Below are 23,212 nucleotides of genomic sequence, written 5' to 3' on the forward strand. Positions count from 1 at the left end.
TCCAGATCTTTGGACTAACTCTCAGGAAAACTGATAAAGCGCTGTGGAGCGGTTTTGAGTTTTGAGTGAGTTCAAACCAGAGATCAGAAAATACCTCACAGTTAAACCACAGTCCACTTAGCTGGACCATTAAAATCAAGCTGCTGCTGCTCACTCCTCTAAGCTGAGCAGGTGATGCTTTCAGTTCGTACACAGTGCTGGAGTTCATTCTTTCTTAATTTAAAATGTACAGTTTTGTATGAAAATGACATTTTGTGCTAAAAATGAGAAAAGAATAAAAGTTCCTCTTTTATTTTTTGCAAACAAATGAGTTTCTTCTCATTCATTTTTCTGTCTTCAAATATACTTTTACATCAACAAAATGAAACCAATCAAAGTCAGACGTGAGATTTGTACAAAAATATTTGTTTAATGTCCCTAGACATTTCACACCGTACATAATTCAATCACAGTATTGAAAAACATTATCAGCGAGAATTCATTTTAGAAGTAGAAAGACTTTAGTTTGACGTCCAGAGTTCAGGCGGCGCTCTGAACCAGCAGCAGGTTCCTCCTGTAGCACTCCAGGCTGCAGAGCGGGACCCCGGTCTTGGAGCAGGAGTACTTCTTCAGATTGGAGCAGCCACTGACTCCACAGTTCACAGCAGCTGCAGGAGGAGGCCGCGGCGTCGCTGGGACCGGGGTGGGGACTCCTGTGGGGAAGGAGATGGCCACGCCCTGAACGGAGTCGCTGTAGCGCACCATGGGGACCTGACTCTGCTTGGACTTCCTCTCTCTCATGCTCTTGATCTTCGCTTTGCTCGTTTTCGTGAGTCTCTCGATCGTCTGGTTCTTGTTCTCCTCGGCTTTCTTAGCGGCCTGCAGGCGGCGCTTACGTGCCCGCTCCTCGCGTTTCTGCATCATCTCTGCGGTCATCTCCTTCTCCTTGTAGCCCATGGGAAGCTCGAGGAGGGGTTGGCTCTGCTGCTTGTGCAGGAGGGCTTTCTGATCACACATAATAAAAACACACTCAGGTTTAGACTCATTCAAACAGCTGAATGAAACACATCAACCCTAAACGTTTCCTCACCTGTCGGGCTGTCAGCAGAGACTCGTCGATTTCCTTCTTCAGCTCTCCGTTGTCATCGAGCTCACCTTTCTCCAACGCGTCCAGCCACCGCTCCTCCTCGTCCACCGGCACGCCCATCATGGAGTCTGAGTCCATGTCTGGCATGGGGGACGTGGCCAGGTTACTGTCTTCATCTTGAGCAGAAGAGAAGGGAGATTTAGGGGTGCTAAATTTTAGATTTTTTTATGAGTTACATTAATAACATCAAGTGACATTTATCAGTTTCACCACATGACCAGGTCTTTCGCCCCATAATTTTTTTTTGCAACATTAGTTCAATGTCACAGTAATTTAAGTAACTAACTTGATGCACTCTATGTTTTCAAGTTTAGTGTGTGTATAAAACGCTGCATATTTCAAACACAAAAGAATAGAAAAGATGTTTTCAATCAAATAGTTTACTGTAGAAAATCCCTGTATATCACAATATTATGATATAGTGATGAGTATCAAATCGTAACGTTCTTGTCAATACTCATCCCTATTTAACAACGCAAAGAAAAACAAGCTAGTAAAGGCTGTTTGCATCAGTATGCACTACATGTAAGACTAAATTACTACTTGGATACACAATGTAGCTTTGATTTGGTTCCAAAGTAGTTTTTTAGAAAAAAAAAAACAGTTTTACTTTTCATTTTTAATCAGTTTGAAAACAATGTAGAGGATTTTTATTCTTCATTCTCATTCTGGATTGTGTCCTGCAACCCGGGCAAAACCATGATGATGATCAGAATTATTGTTTAATGTTTATCTGAGGCTGCTTGTAGTGTCCGTCTAAACTTAAGGGAAAATATATCAGAGATAAAATGAACGTTGAAACAGGGTGTTTACATCGTCAGAGTCCATCCCTAAGGTTCGACTTACCAAGCCAGGCTCTATACTGCTCCAGAGGAACAGAAGGCTCCTCGTCATCATCCTCCTCATCGTCTTCTTCATCATCCTCATCATCATCATCTTCGTCAACATTGTTATGTATGATCATCAAAGGAGATGGAGGACAGGCCACACCAGGATGAACCGTAAAGGTGGGAACGCTGTATAAAGAGAACACATGGTGAAAATCTCCCTCAGTGGTTTTTGGTTCAGGTGAGAGTGTCAGATTGTGTCTCACTTCTTGGTCCCCAGCGTCTGCCCCCCCAGTTTGATCTTCAGTCTGAGCTGTGGAGGAGGACGAGGCAGCACCACCGGCTCGGGCTCAGGGACCTCTGGGAAGCTGTGGTGCTTCCTCTTGTGCTTCTTGTGTTTTTTGTGTTTGCGTTTGTGGACGCCATGCAGGCCGGAGCCACCCTCACCTACAGGGGATGAGAAAGATTTGTTTATTTGTTTGATTTGATGTCCAAAATATGCTTTTTGTTGCCCTTTCTAGAATATTCAAAGTGTGCAGCTGAAATCAGTCATTAAGATTAACATCAGTACTCTTGTTGACTCACCGAGGAACCTGGGGTGAATCATGTCTTTCCTTTTCCCCATTGAAATGACGATAACGGTATTAATACAAGGACAGGGCAGCCTTATTCTGCAGCACTACATAGCAGCAGAAATCTCAAAAGCTCGTCAGAAACTTGATTCAACTCTGCAGAAGAAGAAGAAAACAGGTTAAGTTTCGTGTAATAAAAACAGAAATGCAGCCACACAACTCATTCACTCCACTCTGACATATAGTGATTAAGCGGCAAAAAATAATCTATTTTGTTTATTTAAATAATAAATACGACAGACACGACACTAACTTTGAATATATTTTATACAATTTAAAAAGCTTAAATACACATGATGGCCACCGTTAGCTTCAGCTGTACCTCATTTAGCTTGGGCTGCGTTCACGTTAGCTTCAGTCCAACGGTCACAAAAGAAGCTTCCATTTCAAAATTAACTCAGTTTACGACTTAAAACTTAAATAAGGAATTATTCCCAGAATAACGAACAAAATTATTAAAGATTTAAGTTTTTATGTCTTATTTCGCAGCTACCTTTACGTACTGATGCTAACAACACAACAGTTTAGCAACTGCGTCACATCCGCCCAGCCGTTGGGACCCGGTTAAAGAAGCGAAGCCGAACGGAATACGAAAAATACTAATATTTTAATATTAATATGAGTCTTAACCCTTATAAGCGTTTGTTGAATTCAATAAATTAAAATATTTAAGATTAAAGCTTATAAAACCTTCCATAAGCGTCGATAAATCAGAAACACTGGTCTGTGTTTAGCAGCTTGGGTAGTGTAGTTCACGTGACAGTGATGAGCGCTGATTCCGGTGTATCAAGTAATACATTACCCAGAAGCCCTCGGGCTATTCGAGCTGCGATACGCAAGGTCAGTGAAGTAGCTGAACGTGGGCGAGTTAATACCGTAAATATTGTTGAATTTAATGTTTAAATCCTGCTTTTTTATGCTGACATGTTCATTTTAGTTTTATAGAGAGTGTGCATCCCTGATAGTGTGTGTGTTTGCTCCATTTAACGTCACTTAATGTTTATTTACGGTGTCTAACTATACAGTATTGCGAGTCTAATGAAGGTACAACCACCGTGTAACAGAGGGGAGTCGTTTTAACAAGTAAGCAGTTAAGTTAGCTATTAGGAAGTCGTCTCTGCTCACGAATAACTAAAAAATAAAATGTTTTAATGTGTTTAAATTAAATAAAAGATTAATTAGATACAAAATAAGTTGGTGCTTATAGCATTTAGTAACAAGTAGTTCCTGACTTAACATAAAACTAAACTGTTAATGTAATTTAACTGATTCAAAACGCATTAATGTGATTGGGTGCTCTGCATGTGTTCACTTTGCAGGACTCGTCATGAATTACGCTCGGTTTTTGACAGCTGTCAGTGCAGCTAGAAAGCCCTCCCCCATCAGGATGCTGAGTGAGTATTTCTGCAAGTTTATTCTGAGTGAAATCCGTTTAAATTTACCTAGAATTATGGAAAATTGATGATATAAATGCACAAAAATGTCTGTCCTCAGCTGAGAGGATTTGCTATTTTCCTTATCTTTTGTTTAACCATCTCAGTTTCCAAGGTTTTGCTCCATTAGTTGGCAAAAAAAATAAAAAATGGCAAAATCATCATTTGGTTTGTTTATCCCATGAAGCTGAGCTGCAGCAGCGCTCACCACCATCCCTCATCTCATTGGCTGGCGGAGCACCCAACCCCAACACCTTCCCCTTCCAGTCAGCATCCATTAAAGTGAAGAATGGCGAGACGGTGACGTTTGACGAGACTGCAATGAAGAGGGCTCTGCAGTACTCGGCTTCAAACGGGTTAGCGATGAAGACAGTGTGCGTGAAAGCCTTTTTGTCCTGCATCTTTAAAATTTCATCTTCATGCTCCTCTGTAGCATCCCTGAGCTGCTAACGTGGATGAAAAACCTCCAGAAGAACCTCCACAACCCGCCAACCGCAAGCTACACCCCTGAGAAAGGCCAGATGGACATGTGTGTGACCACGGGGAGCCAGGAGGGGCTCTGTAAGGTACTTTAGCTGTGCATTCTTCATGAAGCAAGCTGCTTTAAAAATATTAGTGCACTTTTTATCATTGGCCATTTTACATTTTAAGGTCGTTACAGAGAAACAGATTCCAAAGATTTTGCTTAGAGCTTATGTGAAAAAGTTTTTGTTGATTTTGGCGCCCCCTGTGGTCAAAGTAATATCACTAATGTCCTGAGTGAAATGTCATGTGCTCTTCTAACAGTCAAAAGTGGCCCTCATTTTGTATTTTTACCTTGAAAAATGTTAAGAAAATGTTGTCATTGTTTTGTTTTGTTTTTTTCGACGCCTACCCTACGACAGTGGTGGTTTATAGCTTTAAAAATCAGTGTAAAGTATTTTTTCTTGTTGATGATACTCTTGTTCACTTTTGTGAGTCATAAATAGACAGTGGTTTTAATTTCAATCAATTTCATAACTAGCTAAAATCTCCTCACAGGAGCTTTAAAGACAGAGTATTATGCTTATTTTCAGGCTTCATATTGTCCTTTAAATAGTTCTGTTGTAGCTTTAAAGACTCACAGTTAAAATAATTATTTTTTTCTGATTTCTTCTCAGTCATTTATGAGCTGTATTTTGAGGAACTGCTTGAAGTAATGCTCATTTTTTAATTTCACTGGGAAAATTTTAAAAAGGCTGTTTTCAATTAGATGCCTACCCTGCGTCAGTGGCTCATAACTTTAAAAATCAGTTTATAGAAATGGTTGATTTTGTGAAAAATGGTCTTGTTTGATTTTTTTTAGCCATAAAAAGACATTTTGTATTGGCTCCAGTATTTTTCATGACTGGGAAAAATTTCCTCACAGGAGCTTTAAAGCAGGGCGTAATGTTTATTTTCAGGCTTCATGTTGTTTCTCTTGTAGCTCTGTAGTAGCTTTAAATGATTCACAGCTGAATTTCTTTCTTTCTTAGATCAGATGGAGTCTGAGAAAGCACTAATTTCAGCTTTAAAACTCTCTTTCAGCCTCCTCTACTGTTGCCACAAAGCAGTAGAGTCTGATGAATGTCTTTAGCACCAAGTATAAATGTGGTCGATGCAGCTTTAACATCCTGTTTGTTGTGTTTTCAGGTGTTTGAGATGCTGGTGAACCCTGGAGACAATGTCCTGCTGGACGCGCCCACATATTCAGGCACACTCGCAGCGGTGAGCGCACCTTTCCCCCTAAAAACCCCAGATTTATACTCCAACTGCTGTATCACCCAACTTTTCCTCTGCAGCTCCAGCCGCTCGGCTGCAACTTAATCAACGTTCCCAGCGATCAGCACGGCATGATACCCTCAGCCCTGAAGGAGGTTTTGTCTCGCTGGGACCCCTCAGAGGTCCACAAGCCCGGCAGTGATGCTCCCAAGATCCTTTACACCATCCCGAACGGAGGGAACCCCACCGGTGCCTCCATGACGGCTCAGAGGAAGCAGGAAGTCTACGAGGTTCGCTGAAATAAAGACGAGCTCAGAGTCAGAGCTGGAGCTGTTTTCTCTGCAGACTCACTTTGTTGTTTTCTGTTTATGTTGGTCTCAGCTGGCCCGGCAGTACGACATGCTCATCATCGAGGACGACCCGTACTACTTCCTGCAGTTTGAAAAGGTAAAGAAACAGTTCCTTTGCCTCATTTTCTCTATGTGCGTGAGTTTGACTAATTTATTTATTTTTCAGCCGTGGGCGCCAACGTTTCTCTCCATGGACGTTGACGGGAGGATCATCAGGACGGACTCGTTTTCTAAGATCCTGTCTTCAGGGTGAGGATGAAGAAGAGGAAGAAGTGACTCTGTTACAGCGTTGGTTTGATGTTTCACCATCAGGTTTAATGTGTCACCACTCGCTGCAGACAGGAAGAAGTTTCTCTCCTCTGACCGCTCGTCTCTGTGTGTCTCTACGTTTCAGGCTGAGGATCGGTTTTGTGACGGGACCCAAACCTCTGGTAGACCGGGTGGTGCTGCACATCCAGGCCTCCACGATGCACACGAGCACCTTCACACAGGTGATGATGAATGTGTTATTTCATGCAACCACACCCTGCGCACTATTAAACAAACAGGCCAGATCAAACATGTCGAGAGAGGCAAAGAAGGTGTGTCACATTCCAACCGCACTTTTTATTCTATTCAACGTAAAACATAAAGAGGGGTCACTGACAGGAAAACTCAGGAATTAGGTTTGTGAGCAGTTCCACAGGATCATTAATCAGACCTTTTTTTTTCAACGAAAGCAACACAAGCAAGAATTTAGACAGAAGGAAAAACCTCAGTTGGTGAAACAAGGTGCTTGTTGTTTGGCCGCAGGTACTGCAGTAAAGTGCAAGAATATTTTTTTAAATTGTTTTTTTTTTTCTTTTGGTTTTTATTTTTGTTTTTTGTTTTGTTTTTTTCTTTTGGTTCTGATTTTTTTTTAAATTAGGTGTTTTTTTTGTTTTGTTTTTCCCATTTTTGTTTTTTATTGTTGCTTTTGTTTGTTTTTGTTTTTTGTTTTGTTTTTTCCTTTTTTGTTTTTATTGTTGTTTTTGTTTTACTGTTTTTTCCTTTTGTTTTTTTCTTTTTATTGTTTTTTTGTTTGTTTTTGTTTTTTGTTTTGTCTTTTGTTGTTGTTGTTTTTTTGCTTTGTTTTTTGTTTAGTTTTTTTTCTATGTAGAATAATGTGTCCGTAAGTAACCACAATTAATTGCTGCAACAATATAGTTCAACTCATATATGTGAAAAAAGAAATTAAACACATCCACTTCTAAAAATAAGAAAGTTTAGTCCATTGTCAAAATTCTAAGATATAAATAAAGATTTTGACTTTATAATAATCTGGCTGTAATCCTGGAATACTGTTTGAGTCCAGAATTTCAGCAATAATCTCAGGATTCTGATTAAATGTAGGTCTGACTTTTATCTTAAAATTCTGGTTCTATAGAATTCTGGAAGTAGATTCAAAATTTAAACTTAAATCCCAAAATTCCGATGATGGTCTAGAATAATGACTTAATACACGCCTGACTTTAATCATGGAATTTTGAATTTATAGGAGCCTCACTGTTACATCTCAGTAATCTGACTTTATAGAATTCTACGTCAAATCTCAAATTTCAGACATTAATCTTTGATTTCCGACTTTTTGAAAGTGAATTTTTACCTTGTAAATCTGACATGAATCCCTGAAGTCTGATTTGAATCTTGGGATTCTGACTTTGTATAATTTTGGGATTAGACTCTAGAGTTTGTCCTTTGTGGAGTTCAGAAAATTCAACCAAAACAAATCACACTCCTCTTCTGACCCTGAGTGTTCAGACTCATTTAACATTCAAATAACTCTGCTCCTCATTTAAATACCACCTGATAAAACCTGTTTCCTGCCTCCTCTCAGCTCATGGTGTCTCAGCTGCTGCACAGCTGGGGGCAGGACGGTTTCCTCCAGCATATAGACCGGTACGACCCGCCTCCCTCTGCACGACCGGTTTGACGGGCGCAGGAAACAATTTGATCCTCAAACAACGCCCGCAGTATGAATATTAACTGTGTTTGTGTGTTACAGGGTGATTGAGTTTTACAGGAAACAGAGAGACGCAATGATCGGCTCTGCAGACAAGTGGCTCAAAGGTTTGTGGGAAAGTGGTGTCACTCTTAAATCTGAAAGTTCATCTTCGTTTGGGAGTAAAATTTATGAAAAATTCAGATTTGCATTTATACAACAGTGTGTAAGTGTTGAAAAAATTAACTGTAATGAAATATTATTTACTGAAATAGAAATATTTACTTTGAAATCATAGATTTTATGTATCTTATTTTTTTCACTTAATCAAAAATGTAAAAAACAACAACACATAAGATCTTGAAATTAGGTGCTTTTTTAGTCTGTAATGTCCCATTATTTTAATGTTGTTGTTTTATCAAAGTTCATGTGAGGAAGTTCTGCCTATGACTGCCACCTAGTGGATATTAAAGGAACTTCACATGAAGAGGGGAATGTAGTCATGACTCCTGAGTTTTCTCTTGTAAACACATAAACTACGCATGTTAATTAATTTAATTAAGTATGTGAGATGCAGGTTTAGTTGCAGTGTAAAAAAATAAAAAATAAGCATGTGTTGATGTTTTATTTTTAGTCAAAGAAAAACAAGACAAGTCCAGAAAAATCTGTTATTTCTAGATATCAAATGACAAAAATGATGGCATAATTGTTTGAAAAAAAAAAAAACAGTAAAAAAAAAAACAGTAAAAAAATGTAAAAAAAAAAAAAACAAGAAAATGCAATATAGTAAAAAAAACAGTAAGTTAATGAAATAAAAGTAATGAATTTATTTAAGAAGTGAGAAAACCAGGAATTTTTTTCTTTCCCCTTCTTTTTACTCTTACTATAAATAAGACGTAAGTACAACTATGCTACGGTTTCATTTTTTGCAGTGTAAAGAGACAAAAGAAGCACAGAAGGGAAATCCCACAGTTTCAGTCACACAGCCACATGTGAAACCTTTTTATTTCATTTTCCTCAGCTTCATTCAGCCTGTGGGTGTTTGTTTTTTACAGATGTAGCAGAGTGGCACTCCCCGTCAGCCGGTATGTTCCTCTGGATGAAACTTAAAGGTGTAGCAGACACGCAGCAGCTCATCATGGAGAAAGCGTTGGAGAAAGAGGTCAGCAGCAAAATGGAAAATCATCTGGTGATATTTTCTGTTTTATACCAGGGGGTGAGACAGAGTTTGTGTCTCAGTAGAGTGTAGGATGTGTGTGTGTTTAGGGTCTATTGCGTGCTCTGTGAGTGGGTCCAGCTAATGAGTGTTTACCCTCCTACACACACACACACAGACACAGTGTTTGTGAATCCCTGCGAGTCAGCAGCTAATTAACCATGTATGAACAAGAGAGACAGAACGAGCTTAAAGAAATGCTTCACTTATTAATTTAAAAAATAATCAACCAAGAAGATATGTGAACCTGTGTTTCTCTGTGTGTGTTTCTCTGTGTGGTGAAGGTGTTGCTGGTTCCTGGAGGCGTCTTCATGATCAACAGCAGCGACCCCTGTCCTTACGTCAGAGCCGCTTTTTCACTCTCCACGCCGGAGCAGATAGACGAGGTTCACACACACTCACACACACACACACACACACAGAATCATGCTGTTACACACTTGTTATATGAAGTCTAACCTGTCGCGTTTCTCTTCACAGGCGTTCAGACGACTCTCCTCTCTCATCAAAGAAGCTTTATGATCAAAGAGTCATCCCTTTTAAAGGATGCTGGGTTTTAAAATGTACTTTTGAAGGATTTTATGTTAAAAACAAAAGAAATTTGAAGGTATTTTAACACTAACGTGTTTTTTAAGAATGTAACATACAATCAGGTATTCAGATGGACTGGGTGCTAACCGTTTAGAGTCTGTTGAACACTGGATGCACTTTAAACCAAGCAAAAAAGGTCAATACAAAACTGTTTTTAATCATTCTCTGATTTTTTTGTCTTTCTTTATATACATTTTTGTGCTTTATTTAAAGTTTGTCATTGCTGCTTGTGAAACTTGTATAAAAGAATGAACATTGGGATATTTATCAACATGAAAGGAACTAATTTTTAAGAAAAAGTTATGTTAGCCAGTGGTCTGCCAAAGTGCTTTAACAGTAAAAATAGGCAGAAGCAATAAAACTCACTGGCCACTTTATCAGGTAGACCTTGCTACTGGAAACATTCCTCAGAGAGTTTGGTCCATATTGACATGATAGCATCACTCAGTTGCTGCAGATTTGTCGTCTGAACATCCATGATGAGAATCTCCCGTTCCACCACATCCCAAAGGAGCTCTATTGGATTGAGATCTGGGGACTGTGGAGGACATTTGAGTACAGGGAACTCATCGTCATGTTGAAGAAACCAGTCTGAGATGATTCCACGTTGCAAGTGTTTCCCTCTCTGTTGACATTTGAAGAATCACTTTAAGAAAACAGAAGTTTCTCTTTCCCAGAATGCTGAAAACAAGCCGGCAACATCTCGCCTGTGTTATTTTCTTTCCAGCAATCACATGACAACACCTGCAGAGGAAACTGTTTTCTTGTCCTTTGTACAGACTTCCTCTCCGCTGTGTTAATGTGTAGCGCTCTGTGAGTGTTTGTGTGGAGCTGAAACAACCACCCGTGAAGGATAACGGGGTCAGAGGGGCCGCTTGAAATTCAGGCTTTTGCAACTTTTATGTTCTGTGAGGAGAGGTCATAAAATCCCCTGAGCAGCCAAATTTCCTTAAAGGGACAGTGCAAGAAATATAAATTCTAACTCTTCACAGAAACTAGATCAATACCTCACTCATTCCCTGAAATATCCATATCTATACATAGACAGGGCATTATCGACTCAGTTATTGACTTTAGCCGTGGCCTTGGCAGAGAGTTTATTTCACACATTATCATTTGCCTCAAGGTCAGTCAGCACGAGCAGCCAGGGTGACCCGGACTCAGTCTTTGGTGGTGGTGCCAGCTAGCCAGCCTGGCATATTTTCAGTCTTTAGCTAAAACCTTAAAGCTCATATTCCTTCTTAAATCGAAGACGTATACTTTTATTGCATTTTTAACTTAGACACTGTTGTTCCTACTGCGGCTGGTATGACCATACCCAATTCTTTTAATCTCACATAACTGGTTGAGACTAAAACAGAGCTATAAGGGAGTAAAAATACAATTAATTGCTAGCGATTGCAGTACCTTGCGTATCCATTAAAGGCCGGCTGCAGAAATATCAGAACTATCTGCAAAGAATTTGTACATTTGAGATTGATACTTAAGTTTCAGTTTCTCTTCCCTAGTATGACTGTAAACACACAAACACGATAAACCTTGCTTTGAAAATTAGAAATGTATTGATTTTCATTCTATGTCATTTTGTTTATGTGTGAGAGGAAGTGTGTTTGTAAGACGACGTGTGTGACATGGCTCTCTGTAGTACCACGGTCATTTTTATGGCTCTTGGTTCTCTGACTGGTTGGCCACCCCTGAACTAAAACATCTGCGATCCATCAGGACTTTCAGTAATAAAAAGTTGAAAATGTCTTGTGTGAGGTTTTATCTTGCTATTCCTCCTTTGTTTCCCTAATCAGGTAAAGACTGCTAGCTCCATTTGTCAACAAAGTCCATTTGTAATTTTGTTGCGCCTGTTACAATGACAAATAAAGCTCTATTTTATTCTATTCTAAAGCTGTCAAGCATTGTTTTTTTTGTTTTGTTTTTTTACATCAAATAAGAAATAAAACTAAACTTCTTTGGGGAAAAAATCAGCATGAAATGAACTGATTTTATCTTAATTAATTAATCTTTGTTTTTTTTCCACATTCCATCTGTTTACATTAAGGATGGTGGACCTTTATTGCATCCAACCAATAGAGGGAGCTCTTTATGTTCCGGCTTCAATTCAACAGATTTTTTTTTTTTCTGGTAATGTTTCTTCTACATTCTGTGATATTTATACAGACAAAAAAAGTTTTGGTTTTTTTTTCATTTATTTACCCTGTCTAAATACCTTTTGAGTTTTTCCACATAAATGCTGATCTACTCTCTGTATGTCCACTATCTCTTCATGACAATATGTGAGATATACACTTTTTAGGACCTCTGCCACAAAGTAAATAAATACTATAACTACTTTAAGGTAACCTGTGACAATAGCCTTGATATTTTGTCTGTTATATCACGAATGTATGTCAAAAAAGATGATTTCCTCACAGACTGCCACCATATGCCACCATTTGGAGTGCTTACTTCGACGAATAGTTGATTTTTGCTTCTTAAAATGGATTAAAATGTGTAAATTATCGTATTTAATGGCTGTTTATCCACTTTGTTGGAGTAAATACGCTTGTATTACCCCCTAAAGCACCTCCCAGTCTACCTGCGGGCTCAGACTGACTCGTCGCATGCTACATAGCGGACGACTAGCAGAAAGGGGGAGGATGGGGATGCTGGAGAAATAGCAACACAGCGACACAACGTCGAGTGAACCGTTTCCCCACCGAACTCTGGGAACCACAGACCATGATGTGAGTATAAAAACCAGGAAATATTGTGATAAACTGTGACATTTTTGTCGGTTTTGGTCGATGTTGAGCAGCTAGCGTCGACGCTGAGTTGGCCGTTTGTTGGACCGTTGAGCTCGCGCTGAGGAGGAGACGTTACTGCACAACTCGTTCTGAGCTAAAAACGGAGGTTTTAACGGTTTTCTCCATAAATAAAACATATAACACTTATATATTCATAATGTCTTCAGTTAACGTTATTTCATCGCGTATTTAGCTCATACAAAGCGCTGTCCACAGCCCGCTTGTTCACAGTTTGCTGTGACACTGTTCTGGAAGGGTCCCGTGATATAAACTGGTGTCCAGGATGTAGCCGGGTCCCACGCCCATGTTTTGTGATGTTTAGCGTTTTTGAGGCTCAACTTGAGGCCACAGACTACTCACACTACTCTGTAAACACAAATTACACCTATACTACACACACACATTACTATGTTATCTAACTGTAGCCACACGCTAGATATCTCTGATGTAACATAAGGAGATGTATTTTTTGGCACACCAGCAGGTAGATGCAGCCCGTGCTATTCTCTGTTATTTTGGAATATGCCTTTGTTTCTGGTGTTGTTTTCATGCCTACTGGTAATGTTCAACACATTACAAGCATTTTCCTCTCCCCTCTTTCACACAATGTAAATGTATTGCCTGTCAGCATTTTTTAAAGCTAGATTAACACGATGAAACCCTCCTGACTTATTGTTTTCATGCTGTTTTGTAATGTTGTAATGTGAGCTCACCGTGCAGGAACTGAATTAGGGAAATTAGTAGTAAAATGGGAGCAGCCATCTGGCACGAAGGGTTTACTAAGACATGAGTGATCGTGCCTCAAATAAAAGCCTGTGTCGTCATTAAATGTCAAATACAGACCTTCAAGGCTCAAAAGAAATGAGCAACAGCCGTGAGCAGGAAATAGAAAATGTTGAATGGCAACAGAAATGTGGTATTTTATATGGTATTGAATACAGAAATGACAAAGAGATTAAAATAATAAGTGTAGATGTTTTTCAGAATCTTTTTACACAAGCAGTTAATCCTTTCTCAAGCAGCTTATGGCTTCTTGTATTTGAGGGCTGGATGTGTTCAACGTTTTGGATTCTTTTTGATTAAAACACGTTATAAATTATCTTGAAATAGCCTCAATTTTTTTTATAAATGCCTTTTCACATTTGATGAATTGAAGAGACATTATCATCACTTTATTGTCGAAATTGAGTATTTCTAAATGTAATTTTTTTATTTTACTGAGAACCCAAATATATTTAAGGCACGTAGACCTAAAGTCCCTTTAACAACATTTTGCCAGGCAACAAAATTTAGAAACAAGAAATGAGAAGAAACATGCACATCTTAGCAAGACCAAAGAGCAACATAGGTTTAGAAAAATAAAGCCTTTGCTGAAGTGCTAAAAGTTGCTGTTCATCGAGAAGTCGCTTGAGGCCAGAAAGACTGGAAACCACACACACGCCAAGCCAAACAAACTTTGACGACATTAAAAAACATATTCACAGCCTGGTAGCAAAACGGGTAGGGTCTAAAATGCTAATTTCACTATCAGCACACTGTACGAGGGGGATTTTCTTTGTCTAACTCAGCGGCCAATCAGAGACCAAGTTGAGCTCATGTGATCATCATATCCAATATGGCCCCCACCAGTGATTGGCTTCATTACCATGCATCAGGAACAGACACGGGACATAATGGAGACCATGTCCATATTTTATACTGTCTCAAGCAAGACTCATACTTAATGACGGTGGGTGTAGGTGCTCATGGGAAATGGTGTTTTTATTCCAGAAAAACACTACCGATTCCTGCCACAGGGGTCACTACCAACAACATAATTAGACGTAGGTGGTTGGGTTGGATTTTTACCATATGAAGATTTTTGACGAATCTAGCCACAAGTATGTGTCTCCATTTTCAAAACGAGTAATTAGACTTTTGAATTTTTGGGGGTATTTTTAATCAGTTTCTGGGGTTGTTATCTCAGGTTGTGTTGATTGTAGGCGCAGTAACGAACTCAGCTGCCTTATCAGTTTGTTCCAGCTGGATTGTTTTGAGCTGCACCATCTCTGATTAACAAACACCCTTCATTCTCTTGTTTTTCTTCAAGTGAGACGTTTGAAGCCACAGAGCTGAATGCCAAACCGCCTTGTACTATCAAGAGATAGCCAGTCTACTGGATGGAGACCCAGGAGGAATGACAGAGTCTCTGCCCCCTTGGGTGCCGCACCGACAGTCAGAGAAAATGCACTGGCCCGGTGGATCCCCTTTTGTTCTGCTGGTGTCCCTTATCGCCTCTCACGCCAGCGAGGCCTTATCAGCGGGCACGTATGGAAACAGCACGACGGAGAACAGCACTGTGACGGACGGCGGATTTGTCCCAGCTGCATTCACAACAGTTCGCCAGATAATTGCCCGGGAGGGGAGCTGCGCGCTGATTGATTGCAATGTCACCGGAGAGCCGATCCCCAGCGTTCAGTGGTTCAACTCCCATGGTGACCGCCTGGACACGGAGAGCGTCGGTGAGAGAGATGTTATTGTTACTTTAAACCTGGTTTCCTCTTCGCTTTGTCACCACTGACGTTTGTCACTTCATTATAATTTAATTAGATGCAAATCCAGGCGGGTGTCAGGTTAGTTGCTCACTTTTTTCAGACGTTTTAGGGATGTAAACAATCATCTGAATTATTAAATAAACATGTAGAGTGTGAAACTGCTCTTGTTTGGGCTGAGGAACCAGGAGCACCTTTAATTCCAGGCGTGTTGGTGCACCTCTGCGTTACAACCCTGAGGGGATCTCTGTGCACCAGCCCATTCACTGCAAGTTTCCAGAAACAAAGATAGACTCTGATTCTGTCGTTTCACCACGTATCCCCCCCTCAGGCCCAATAACTCGCCCACACTCAGCTTAGCGCGGATTATCATGATCCACACACTGTAGCGCAAACATTCAGGAAGCTAGCAGGGGGCTGGTTTTAAGGATGTGGGTACAGTTTGTAAAAATAGCTCTCTTATCCGCTCTTTAACAGCTGAGTGAAGCTGTGGGATTCCTGGTGGCTCGGTGCCTTACGAACAGACGTTTCCAGCAGTTTCTCTGGCAGTAATCAACCTTGTTTTAGAACAAATCTGAAGAAACGTCCTCGTTTAGATGTTTCCACTGTAGAAAAGAGGACACTGTGGTGTTTCCTGCTGCTTTGAAGCACGTAGGAAAAATGGGACCAGTGTGTGAAAACAACAGCCGCAGGTGTTTTGATGCACATCAGAAGCCTCTGGAGTGCAGGCTGTTTGTTCATAACACGTGTTATAGTGAGGTCGGAGCGTCTAATGTGCTTCGAATCATGAAATATGAACGCACAGAATTGCAGAAGTCCATCAGTATTCCTGACTTCCTGATTGTCAGACCAAGCTTTGTTCAATCAAGAATTATCTCTGCCAGTGTTTACATGGGAGTTAAATATCATGAATACATTTTTAGTTATTTGGACTTCACGTCAAACCCATTATTTCAGTTTAATCTGATATTTTACCCAAATCTGTTATGGATTCATGTGTCTCTGGTTTACTTCTGGGCATTCATCAACCTGAAGAATCAACATTTACAGTCTGTTGTCTGTTGTTTATATTTTAGTCCATAAAAAAGTTTAAAAAAAAGACAAATCAAATATAAAAAAAAACAGTGTATAAAGATGGACGACTTGTCCACCCCATTGTGCAAAAGTGAAGCCAAAGTAACCCCTGAAATAAGTTGGCATCTTGCACATTAGAAGCACAGTGAAGATCAGCTAGCAGGGTGGACTTACATCTCTGAACTAAAATAACCTTATTAGGGCTGGGATGATAAGCTTTTCTCCTGATTCTAGTCTTTTAAGATTTTTTGGGGTGCCAATTAGATTGAAATTTCCATTGTTCGATATTTTCGATTTTTGCTATTTTTACATTAGTTCAACACCAAATCAGGTGAAAAAGTTGTATGATGATGATAATTTCTACAGACTATATCAGGAGCCATATTGTCCAAAAAAACGTACATTACATGTGATCTGGGATACGTCTTCGCAACTTTTTTCCAACCCAACCTTTAAAAAAAAACTAAAGTGAAGGAGTTAAATTTGAAGAAAAAGATAATGATTTCCAAGAACCACTATTTAAAATCACTAATCAAATAAAAAAAAGAAAAAATCAATACTGTGATACAACATTTTTTTCTGCCACCCCTAAAACTTATGTAGCTGATAAAAGGTCAAATCCTTTTGTGGTTGGTGCAATCCATAGCAGAACATGTTGTAGTTTATGAAATGAATGAATTAAAAATACTTTATTTAGAAATATAGTTAAATACTTTATTTATCCCAAATGTAAATTCAGGTATTAAGTAGAAGTATAAATAAATAAATATTTAATATATATATATATATATATATATATATATATATATATATATATATATATATATATATATATATATATATATATATATGTAGATGTTCACAATTTGGACATTTCAGTTTTGGGATGGGTCATGATTTTCAAATCATTACTTGATTAAAATCAAACAGTAAAAATCGTTTTATTGTTTTCACCGCCACCTGGTTGTCATACCCTATTCCTGCCACTTGGTGGCTGTAGCGTGCTTTGCTAAATGTAAAAAATGTCAGGACGAAGAGTGGGGACTGCATTTAATAGCAATAGAAGACGAAAAATGTTAGCGACATTTGTTAAGCACCGACAAACACGCTTTGCTGCTACATCACAGAAACACCTAGCATAAATGTTGAGACAGATGCTACGGAAGTTCCTCTTCTTCTTTGGTGCAGGTTAACTCCGTGGCTTCACAAGCAGCCTGTCAAACATGCTAACAGAGCCAGATGGAAACTGACGGTCATCAACCAATCACTGAATGGATGTCATTGGCTGATAAATAGTGCTTTACCTTTAGCCTTTCTACACTGGAAATCCAATGTGTACAGCGTAGAGCTGTCGGTCATGGAGCGAGTCCCTGTTTTTATATCTTTGAATAACTAAAAAAGTTCATGGAAAATTAAATAACACAGTTTAACATGATCAAACTAACTGTTATAACAGAAAACTTTTACATTAAAGATAGTTTTTGATTTATATTTTAGTCATCGAGGTTTGACTCATGTCCCATCTGTTGATATGGAGGAGGCGGGGCTTATGGCCCTCAGAAAAGGGAGCTCTACATGTTCTGGCTAACTTTGGGATTGGGAATGTCATCCCTCTTTTTATACAGACATTAGTTTGAGCTGAGCTAAAAACCAGTTTCTAACAAGCTAGGTGTGACACAGTTTTCTCATATCAACACCAAACAAAAACAAAACGCGACCTGGGAAGCTTGATTCTTGGAATGCAGAGTGCAGAAACTTGTCGTGTTGTTGTCATCGTCTCTCTGGAGTCGACCTGTTGAAACCCGCCGACACACTGAACAGGCAGCTCTGTTTTTATGACCCACAAACCCAGAGGAAGCCTCGCAGAGCGGCTCCCCTCGGGACCACCATCAGAGAGAGGTTTAGGAAACAGAGGCTGTGTGTTAGTGCCGCCGGGCAGCACATCAGTCACACACAAACACACACACACACACACACACACAACGACGCGGTCTGGGGGGTAAAATTAGAAACATGAAAAGGCGGATGGGTGTGTGACGCTGTTGTCAGCTCGGCTTCATTTCCTGACTGCTCATTCATGTTCCCAGGATGCTTGGCAGGAGGTGTGTTTGTTTTTGATTCTCCAGATTTAGATTTTCATATCTGGACTCCCACACAAAAGCAAATATCAACACGCTAAGTAACTCTCTAAATAATACAAACAGCTTTCAGTCTTTGCTCATCGCAGCCTCTCTGACGTGTAAATGTGCTCGCCTTGTTTTGAACACTCAGGCCTCAGCGTGCTGAGGAGTCACGGCGCATATTTAAATATTGAAAGCACAGCAGGAATATTAAGGTCACTGCGCCTCTGCAGATCAGAAGCAGGTCCTCATATTCATGCTGTAACCAAACAAACACATCCTGCACAGATTAAAGCTCAGACCTGCAGCTTTTACATCCCGACAGTGAAAAATTACAAAGCCTCTTTTGTTGGTTTATAAATATGTGAAGGAAACAAGGTGTTCTCCCTGCCAGACTGCGTTAAAACAGAGGACTAAAGCAGCTCGGACGTAAACCTGAGTAAGCAAGTTGTGATTCGCGAGCAGAGAGCAGCAGAAGAGAGTGTTCTGCTGCAATAAGGAGATTTTCAGCGTTTCTTTAGTTAAAACAGTTTTATCTTTTCATTACTTCCAGCTATGACACATGATTTTATTTTTTCCTGTTCCCAGTATTTTACTTTCACTGAGATGTAATTTTTTTTCTTCCCGACATCAAAATTTCAAGACCCTGTGATGTTTCAAAAGTGATCTTGAAACAGGCCCAGTTTCCACATTTAAATATAGATTATCTGTGCCAAAACTGGTTAAATTTCAGTACTATTTCTCATTATTTATGCACGAGTTGAACACAGATCCATTCATGACACTGAGACCAAAAGTCCCTTAAACGACTCTACACTGACCGGCAAAGTTTAGCCAGTGAGAAGCAAGATCTGAGTTGTTAGGTTAGCGCCACTAGCTTGTCCATCTTTTCAGAAATCAAGCTAACATTCCCTGTAACGATTGGTGAAAGGACATGTGGATACAATCCCCTCTTAGCTTGCATCTATCGCAGCGCCAGCACGCCATACTCGCCGCCTTCCCCTCAGCTCACTGGGAACATCTGGCTTAGCACTGGTTAGCATCAACATGACACCGCTGCAAACGTAACCAATAAATGAGCCGTGAAAAGAAATGAAAGACTCCAAATACAAAGAGAACTCAAAGATAAAAACAAGAAACAAGCTGCCACTTGGGTGACACCTAGCAACTACCATAACAACAGCGCTACATAATTACAAATGAATATATTACCTCATCGCTATGCATCCTGGGAGAACTTGTCCTCAAGAAAGAAAACTGTTTATAAAACGATGATCTGCTCTCTAGAACAAACTCACGCCTTGGCAAGAGTCACATCTTAATGACAGTGGGTGATGGAGCTCGTAGGAAATGGTATCTTTATTTGGAATGTTAGCACAAGCTACTCACAAAAAGTTTTATCTGTTTGGTGTTTCGCTTTACTTTGGTTGTGATTTTCTTCTTTTGTGCTACGTCCTCTATTGTAGCTGCTCTGATTAGCTTCCACTTGCTATCATCAACATGCTAAGTCACTAAAACACTGGGTACTCAGTGATTGACTGGTCTAACTACGGCTACTCTCCGCCAAGAAACGTCCCAAAACAACCAAAACACCAACGTACAGGCAGAGGGGAGGGGGTCGAGGCAGACACAGACGCTGACACACATGTAAAGAGGAATTTGAACGAGGTGTTTGCTGATGTCTGATATCACCTTGTGGTTATTGTTTAATGGCTTTTCTCTTTTCGCCCCCTGTAGGAGGAAAATGGTGGCTCCTGGAAGGTGGCGTCCTCAACATCACCAGCATCGAGTTCGCAGACCGTGGGAAATACACCTGCATGGCATCCAACATCCACGGCAGCTCCAACTGCACGGTGACGCTGCGCGTGGTCTTCACAAATGGCGACATGGGCGTCTACTACATGGTCGTGTGTCTGGTCACCTTCACCATCATCATGGCGCTGAACGTCACGCGCCTCTGCATGATGAGCAGCCACCTCAAGAAGACGGAGAAAGCCATCAACGAGTTCTTCCGCACCGAGGGCGCCGAGAAGCTGCAGAAGGCCTTTGAGATCGCCAAACGGATCCCCATCATCACCTCGGCGAAGACGCTGGAGCTCGCCAAGGTGACACAGTTCAAGACGATGGAGTTCGCACGATACATCGAGGAGCTGGCACGCAGCATCCCACTGCCGCCGCTCATCATGAACTGCCGCACGTTCATGGAGGAGATCCTGGAGGTGGTTGGTGTGGAGGAAATGAGGCACACGTTCGTGAGGCAAGCGCCTGAAGGTTGCCGAGAAACGGCGGGGAGAGTCGCTTCCCTCGGGGTCAGAGACGTCTTCACCATCCTCCAGGAGAGGGAGAGGGAGCAGGCGAGGGAGCGGGAGAGGCCGCGCAGCGAGTCACCAGCCGCCGACTCCGACAACTCCTCCGTTCACGAGCAGCCGCAGCACATCGCCATCCAGGTGTCGGTGCACCCGCCGCTCGCCATCAGCGGCTACTGCAGCATCGAGGCACCGCCTCCCCCAGAGGCTGCACCCTGCTCGCCTCCCCCATCCTCTCCTCCGCCGCTCTCTCCTCTGCACCACGAGGAGGAGGAGCAGACGGTGGAGGAAGAGGAGGTGTGCACGTCTGTAAATAAGACCCCGCCTTGCCAGGTGATCTACGAGAGCCACGTGTGACAAAAACAAACGCACCCTGGAGGAAATGAGCGTTTTCCTGCTATGCATTTCCACTTGAAGATGAAATCAAAGGTCAAAACACGTTTTTAAAGAAACAGTCACGACTTATTTATCCGTAGGAGCTGAACCATCTCTGGAAACTGAAAGGATTTTACACGTGGAGCGGTTTTTCCTCACTCCGGACCTTCATGCTTGAATGTACACGGGAGGGGTAATCAAGACTTTTAATGTAATTAGCAGTGAATTGTAAAAGGACATTTCCTGTTTTGAGATTGTGTAAAGAATTAGGGCCTGTGTCCACTCTGGATATTCTTTTCTTTTGTGCTGGCAGTGAATATTTCATGAAATCAAACTTATTTTCCCATCTGAAAGTGGAAGAGTTGAAATTTTGGAATATGTGCTCGTCAGTATCCTCTCTTAATTTCTGACCAATCAGAATCAAGAAGGGGCGGGACTTCTAAAAATGGTAGGAAATGTTACTATCAGTTATCGTAGGTTTTTCAAAGATCAAATGTTGGGAAGTGCACCTGTAGGAGGCGCTTTGGCTTTGAGTTCGTGGACGCTGCCAGTTCAATGAAAAGTCCTTAGTGGACACAGGCCCTTACAGTACCTCACGTCAGAGGGCGGGGCTGAGTTCTCAGTTTTTAGTTTCTTACACTGCTCGGGTTTTTACGACTTAACTCCAGAAATCTGCCTCAAGCTGCTCCAAGCTTCCTCCATCCGCTCAAGAATTCACATCCAGCTACTGTTACAGCCGATCCGCCGGGATTGTACGACGCTCTGCTCGTCTGGAGATGCATGCTGGACTGAAAAATAATCGGAGAAACTACTTCATGATTGTACGGCCTGCTGAATTCAACAAAACAGAACAGAGTAAGCCAGGTATTCGAGTGTATGTGTGCGTGTGAGTGTGTGTGCTCTATATTTCCTGATTGGGTCACACACCTCTGGATCTTTTTCATTAAGAGTATTATTATTATTACTTTATTACCCATGGTGTGATTTTTAGGTGAGTTTATAAAATAGAGACGTGTAGCTTTTTTTCCTCTGCCCTGAGCAGGTTTTAGGTTTGTATTTAACTCCTGGTTGATCGCAGTGATGTTTGCTTCTTCAGAGGTTTGGTCACAGCTCTGCTGCATGTCAGAACGGTCGGTGGAAACGCCCGACGTCTTTCCGTGGGACGGGGAAAAGGACTCTCGTCTGTCTTCCTTTCGCTCGGCTTACAGTCCAGTGGGAGGCGGAGAGGAACTGGATGCTATTCTGCTTTTTACTGGTGCTCTCCAGATGCCTCTTTTTGTAGTGTGATAAGTTGGAAGTGCTGTGTATAAAGACGACAAAAAACAAGGTTTCTCCTGTTTTTGTTTTTAGCTTCTGTTGTATCCAGACTTCCATCATTTCTCCAACATTAAAGCTCCTCTGAGGTGTTTTTAGTTGGTTACCAAACAAGCTAGAAAAATATACTGATGACTTAAAAAGCCTTCAGAGAACAAAAGAAAACACCAGAAAGTTGGTATTTTCTCTATATTTTAATCGGTAAGATCTGTAAACCCTCAATGGGGTAGGTGTCAGACTATGAGTAGCCTTCGTTGACATATTTCATATAGAAAAGGGTCAAAAGAAGTGAAACTGATCAAAAATGGAAATTATTTTTCATAAGAAAATACTACTTTCTCATTCTTATGACAAAATCAGCAAAGACTGCTTTGTCCACAGGGGGCGCCATAGTCAACGTGAACCAGAAATTCAACACAGGAGCTTTAAGCATCATTTTAGGACTGCTTTTAATATTTATTCCCTCAAGCTATCCAACAGTTTCATTTTAATCAAGGCTGATTGTTGTAAAGAAATTACTTAAGTCCAAAAAATTAAAATTATTGTTATAGGTAAATAAAATAAAAATACTTTTGACCCAAAAACAGTAATCAAAAAGTTTAAGTCTTTATTTTTTCAAAATAGCTCAAACCAACAAAAATACTCAAAAACTGAGGTTAAAGGTAAGGTCTGCAGGAATATTTGTTTCTTGTTAGTAATCATAAATTGAAACTAGGCTCCTCCTCCTTGGCTCAGTGCCAGCAGCAGCACACACCCACAGTGTCTGTAACAACTCTGACTAGCTCAGAAACCACCTGTAGTGTCATGTTTCTACGTTGGAGAGACTCGAGAGCTGTGCACCTG

General features: G+C 40.7%; 3 protein-coding genes across 6 annotated transcripts; 2 read left to right on the forward strand and 1 right to left on the reverse strand.

The window, feature by feature from the left end:
• Positions 1-391: 391 nt before the first annotated feature.
• ino80b (INO80 complex subunit B) lies at positions 392-3,249 on the reverse strand. The gene is made up of 6 exons (XM_074661931.1): positions 2,908-3,249; positions 2,539-2,681; positions 2,220-2,400; positions 1,973-2,142; positions 1,070-1,242; positions 392-984 (listed from the first exon to the last, which is right to left on the reverse strand). Exons 2-6 carry the CDS (start codon positions 2,576-2,578, stop codon positions 520-522), a joined length of 1,029 nt encoding a protein of 342 aa, XP_074518032.1. The 5' UTR covers positions 2,579-2,681; positions 2,908-3,249; the 3' UTR covers positions 392-519.
• Positions 3,250-3,395: 146 nt separating this feature from the next.
• aadat (aminoadipate aminotransferase) lies at positions 3,396-10,347 on the forward strand. Of its 3 annotated transcripts, none has more exons than XM_074661877.1 (15): positions 3,397-3,425; positions 3,611-3,668; positions 3,905-3,979; positions 4,206-4,374; positions 4,452-4,584; positions 5,669-5,743; positions 5,818-6,027; positions 6,119-6,184; positions 6,254-6,336; positions 6,482-6,578; positions 7,943-8,004; positions 8,111-8,175; positions 9,103-9,209; positions 9,548-9,649; positions 9,744-10,344. In XM_074661877.1, exons 3-15 carry the CDS (start codon positions 3,913-3,915, stop codon positions 9,783-9,785), a joined length of 1,278 nt encoding a protein of 425 aa, XP_074517978.1. In that variant the 5' UTR covers positions 3,397-3,425; positions 3,611-3,668; positions 3,905-3,912; the 3' UTR covers positions 9,786-10,344. The 3 variants fall into 3 exon arrangements, with proteins under 3 accessions (XP_074517979.1, XP_074517978.1, XP_074517976.1); XM_074661875.1 differs by having other exon boundaries at positions 3,418-3,461; XM_074661878.1 differs by lacking the exon at positions 3,611-3,668 and having other exon boundaries at positions 3,396-3,461; positions 9,744-10,347.
• Positions 10,348-12,432: 2,085 nt separating this feature from the next.
• Positions 12,433-22,389, forward strand: mfap3l (microfibril associated protein 3 like). 2 transcript variants are annotated; one of them, XM_074698884.1, is made up of 3 exons: positions 12,433-12,589; positions 14,739-15,150; positions 20,112-22,388. In XM_074698884.1, the coding sequence occupies exons 2-3, from the start codon at positions 14,826-14,828 to the stop codon at positions 21,035-21,037; spliced, it is 1,251 nt and encodes a 416-aa protein (XP_074554985.1). In that variant the 5' UTR covers positions 12,433-12,589; positions 14,739-14,825; the 3' UTR covers positions 21,038-22,388. The 2 variants fall into 2 exon arrangements, with proteins under 2 accessions (XP_074554985.1, XP_074554986.1); XM_074698885.1 differs by lacking the exon at positions 12,433-12,589 and having other exon boundaries at positions 14,760-15,150; positions 20,112-22,389.
• Positions 22,390-23,212: the final 823 nt, after the last annotated feature.

Source organism: Halichoeres trimaculatus, unplaced genomic scaffold (assembly GCF_033239565.1).
Source record: "Halichoeres trimaculatus isolate MK-OKI-2021-1 unplaced genomic scaffold, fHalTri1.1 fHalTri1_scaffold_22, whole genome shotgun sequence".
NCBI lineage: Eukaryota > Metazoa > Chordata > Actinopteri > Labriformes > Labridae > Halichoeres > Halichoeres trimaculatus.